The sequence below is a fragment of the Littorina saxatilis genome, linkage group LG11, assembly GCF_037325665.1.
Source record: "Littorina saxatilis isolate snail1 linkage group LG11, US_GU_Lsax_2.0, whole genome shotgun sequence".
Classification (NCBI taxonomy): domain Eukaryota; kingdom Metazoa; phylum Mollusca; class Gastropoda; order Littorinimorpha; family Littorinidae; genus Littorina; species Littorina saxatilis.
The window spans coordinates 17710681-17715680 of NC_090255.1; the positions used below are offsets into that span (position 1 = coordinate 17710681).

The window sequence follows — 5000 nt, forward strand, 5'->3', positions numbered from 1 at the left end:
GAAATGTTTTCCCATAAGATAACATCAAATTGATGGCTGCACCTGCAACCCCTTATGTATACATTGTAAAGGATTAACTAATTTAGCGTTCAGGCTGAGGACTCTCTCTCTCTCCTCTCTCTCTCTCTCTCTCTCTCTCTCTCTCTCTCTCTCTCTCTCTCTCTCTCTCTCTCTCTCTCTCTCTCTCTCTCTCTCTCTCTCTCTCTCTCTCTCTCTCTCTCTCTGTCGGCATGCATACTGCGGATCGAGTGTCCTACCGTCACATACACTAAGTCCCTGATACGACTTGCCGCGTGGAACACATTGTATATTGCTTTGTGAATCCATGAAGCTGTTTGGACCCATTGACGAATACCTCTCTGTACAAAGTTAGAGTGTAGTGCACACATAAAAGTAAGAATAGTTAAATGTACCGTCCTCCTCGCAAAAAAACGATCATGTGCATCACTATATAGATCCACCAATTAAGGCTAATGCGTGGGACTCGATATGAGCATGCTCCCACGTTGACACTCATAAACAATCTACACACTTGACAGAAGTCTTTCACTTTTGACACGCTTATTGGCATGGTAGGTTTATATGGCTATTATAATGAACACGTGGGGGAATTCAGGGGCTGTGATTGGATGGTCTCTTCCTATCATCAAAGCATAATGCTACGGAAGTCGGCCATTTTTCTCAATATCCAAAAGCATATTGAGAAAAATGGCCGACGCATGGTTCTTGTTTACACATCTGTACCACGGCGATGTTTCTATCGACAACAGCATACACTGACAACTTAAAAATCTGTTTCAACAACTGTGTTGTGAAGTCGAATGCACTTGGAGTCAGTTTTTCTTCCAAAGTCAGAAAGCGTGTAGCGGTGTGCATGTCTGCGCGAACATCGCTATTGTGTTTTCAGGGTAGCAAAAGGGTCCGATATTTAGACTCGAACAAGTATAATGCGACTCGTCTTCGACTCGTCGGCATTATACTTGTCTCGTCTAAATATCGGACCCTATTGCTACGCTGAAACCACAATAGCTGTTAATAGTCAGTTATGAAATTAATTCAGGAAAAAAAATCCCACTCTTCATAGATAGCAGCGAGGCTGAAGATGCTTGGTACGTGTCAAATTAAAAAAATGTCCTTATTACTCGTAACAGCCTGCACGGGTATATGGTGGTGTACTTGATCGCTTAAACGAGATAGGGAGTTCCTACATTTTAATGATTCAGGTGACACTCGCGTAATAAACGTATCACAACACATAAAGAGTCTCATCTTTGATGCCCCAGGGCCGCGATACCATTGTTCAGCCCATGAGAACCCTCAAGCAGACCTACAATGATTGCAGGGTTGCATTTCACAGAGGCATTATACAAGATCTTGTCAATGACCCTGGTCCCCTTTTTTGTGGCTTGTGGGGCAAGACTTGTACGAAACATAATTAAGATTGCGAGGAGAACGACCGACTACTGAGTACGGAACCGATACAAAAATGACATCATTATCCTCGTCTCAGACTGCAGGTGTAACATTCGTGGTAAATCCCCAGGAACGGGGGGCGCCCCATGTACGATGGACAAACTGGTATCACAGAAATGGAAGCTACACGGGCAGTCTGAGACGAGAAATATGACATCACGAATGTCACGGTTCCGTACTCGGTAACCGGTCGTTTTCCTCGCAACCTCTTCACTGTCACAGTCAAGCGCGTGCGTAGGGAGATACTCAGAGGAGATTTGGGCAGCTTTCTCTAAATTGTTCACAGCTGTTTGCCTCCTTATGGCTGTGTTCTTTCTAGATTTGGTGTTTAACGTCGTTTCCAACCATTCAAGGTTATATCGCGACGGGGAAAGGGGGGGAGATGGGATAGGGGAAAGGGGGGAGATGGGATAGAGCCACTTGTTAATTGTTTCTTGTTCACAAAAGCACTAATCAAAAAATTGCTCCAGGGGCTTGCAACGTAGTACAATATATGACCTTACTGGGAGAATGCAAGTTTCCAGTACAAAGGACTTAACATTTCTTACATACTGCTTGACTAAAATCTTTACAAGCATTGACTATATTCTATACAAGAAACACTTAACAAGGGTAAAAGGAGAAACAGAACCGTTAGTCGCCTCTTACGACATGCTGAGTAGCATCGGGTAAATTCTTTCTCGTCCCAACCAATATGGGACTCCCCCTAACCCGCGGGGGGTTTATGGCTGTGTCAAATAGTCAGCCCAGTAGAGACGATACATTTGGCTGCATGTCGTCAGCTGGTCCACAGAGCCTGGTGTAGAGGGGGGTGACCTGTGTTAAGAAATCCCAACGCTTTACGTCGCAGAGGGTGCAGACTTGTAGAATATGTTCTCGAAAACGAGGAATGGCCGACAGATACTGTGGCTGCATGTGCAAACAAAACTATGGCCAGACAATAGCGGGCCCTTCCGTTTCCTACACCACCGACAGTCATCATGCGCACATGCACATTTGTTTTTCACCCAAACTCGATTTATACACATATCTATTTAATAAACATCAACAACAATGGGAAAGCCGTGTCTTGCTGTTGTCGTTGGGCTTTCCCGCGTTGCAACACATCAAGCGGGGCCACTTGGCACAGCGAAAATGACTTTCATCCGTCAAATGGGAACGTTATTGGTACAACACCATACAGGTAGCCGTATTACTTCTTCGGAGGAGAAATCCTTATCTTAGCTTTATCTTGGTGTTCTGTTATTGATGGAGATGATCGTCTACCAAAGGTCCTTCATGACTTACCCCAGAAAGGAAGTTGGGGATTTGAGACCAACGTCCCTGCTCATCTGGACAGACCGTGATGTGTTGTGCAGTTCTGCGCAGCTTACACTTCATCTTTTGGGTCTTAGGTCACTCATTTTTGCATCCACTTTTAACACACTTTTCACTCTTGGGAATATCGCTCAGATCGAGTCTTAATTCAATGATGTGTCCTGGCAAATATAATAAAGCAGTTAAAGGAAGGCACTGCGCTGGTCGTATAGGTCAACAGTGCGGGCTAGCTTGAAGCGCACAAAATTTTCCTCAGTTTTTTTTCTCCTGATAATACAGCAATGTTGAGGCGTTACAATCGTTCTCTTTGACGCAGGAGTGGAAGGCCGTTTGTGAAGTGTAAACTCGATTCAATGCGTTTTTCTGTTGAAAACACACAGTCCGGAGCTCGTTATTCACTATGTCTGATGCCTGCGCTTGTCTCCACTAGTTATTCCAAAACGAGCTATATTTAGCTCAGATTGCCTCACCGTCAAGGAACACAACTCTTCACATTTTTTTATTACCAATTCAGTGCCCCATATGGCTTTTTGACCAATCAGGACGGATTCTAGGTGACCCTCTAAATGTTATAACGTTCAGACAGGGACCCTTTTTGTTTATCACGCTAAAAATTAACAAGACAAAGTAAAAATGTAATTCAACAATATCAGCGTGATTTATTCTAAAGAGTGACACTTCAAATGCTGTCAAGTAATACTCTCTTTATCTAAAATAATACCGAAAAGCGAGTTTTGTCGGTGGGTGCGTTACGGAACAGCAAGGCACCGCCCATCGTCTGAGTGTGCAATGCCGACAGCTCACTCCAAATGATCAAAGTTCGCAAAAATCAAGTGAAATTGCGTCACTCGCTTTACATCAAATGTATCTTTACGTCATTTGCCATCCGTCTGGAGTCGGTTCTAAATCTGTCACTCTCTGTTCAACGAGAAAAAGCGAAGAAACCGAAACGCATGTTCAACATGGTTTATCTTGTGAGATTGTTGTGTGTCAAAGGCATTTGACCTGTGAATATTCATCACGTCAGGTGTGTTACTCTGATTGGCTGACTCAGGTCACGAGAATTCTTTGACTTTCTTTCTTTCTTTCTTTCTTTATTCGGTGTTTAACGTCGTTTTCATTGACAGGCATAATCAGGTAGAAGCCCTCAAGTTCCCATTGCGGCTGTTCTGTCTAATTAGCGGGGTCGCTTCGAAATTTCTTTTGGTCGAATTAAACGGAAATAAAACCGTTATTTCTAATATGCTGACTGTTAGCAAATGATAACAGACATGTCTCACAACCGATATCAGCATTCGCCTAAAAGGCTCATGCTTGATATCATTTTTCTCGACTTGTCTTGTTATCATTTGCTAACAGTCAGCATATTAGAAATAACTCATAATATCAACCCATATACAGATATTTCCGAACATGGTCTATGATATAGTAACCATCATAAATGCTGCTAACAGCCGGCTTGAGCAATCCCTGCAATCATGATCACAGTCAAATAACCGTAAGAAAATATTGCTAACTTTTAGCTTGAACATTCACAGCAATCATAATTCTATTCAAATAACCATTATTAATATTGCTTACTGTTAGCTTGAATAATCACAGCAATCATGATTCCATTCAAATAACCATTAGTAATAGTGCTTACTGTTAGCTTGAACAATCACAGCAATCATGATTCCATTCAAATAACCATTAGGAACATTGCTTACTGTTAGCTTGAACAATCACAGCAATCATGATTCCATTCATATCTACCATTAGTAATAGTGCTTACTGTTAGCTTGAACAATCACAGCAATCATGATTCCATTCTAATAACCATTAGTAATATTGCTTTCTGTTAACTTGAACAATTATTGCAATCATGATCACATTCGAGTTGATTTTCGACACTGTATGGGCGTGTGAGTTCAGCTCTAGTGTTTGAGGTCCAGGTTGAGATCCTGAGGCTTGGAAATGATGCCGAAGGGCCGCATGTGGTAGACGAAATACTCCAGGGCGTACATTTTGGCAGTGTTGATGTAATGGAAGGTGATGGGATAGTCGCTGATGTTGTCAAGGCCCTGGAACACATATACTGACCATAGAGGAATGATTAATTACTTCGCACACCTGAATGAATTGCACTGTTTAAGCTAACACAACACAACACAACACAACACAACACAACACAACACAACACAACACAACACAACACAACAAAGCGCAAC

The 5000-nt window shown here is 42.4% G+C and overlaps 1 protein-coding gene across 1 annotated transcript in view; it reads right to left on the reverse strand.

Annotated features, from left to right (window-relative positions):
• Nucleotides 1–1938: 1938 nt before the first annotated feature.
• LOC138979911 (glycoprotein-N-acetylgalactosamine 3-beta-galactosyltransferase 1-like) overlaps nucleotides 1939–5000 on the reverse strand; it is a 10014-nt gene continuing 6952 nt past the window's right edge. The window contains exon 4 of the mRNA XM_070352685.1: nucleotides 1939–4853. Coding sequence (XP_070208786.1) covers nucleotides 4707–4853 — 147 coding nt within the window. The 3' untranslated portion in view covers nucleotides 1939–4706. The remainder of the gene's footprint in view (nucleotides 4854–5000) is intronic.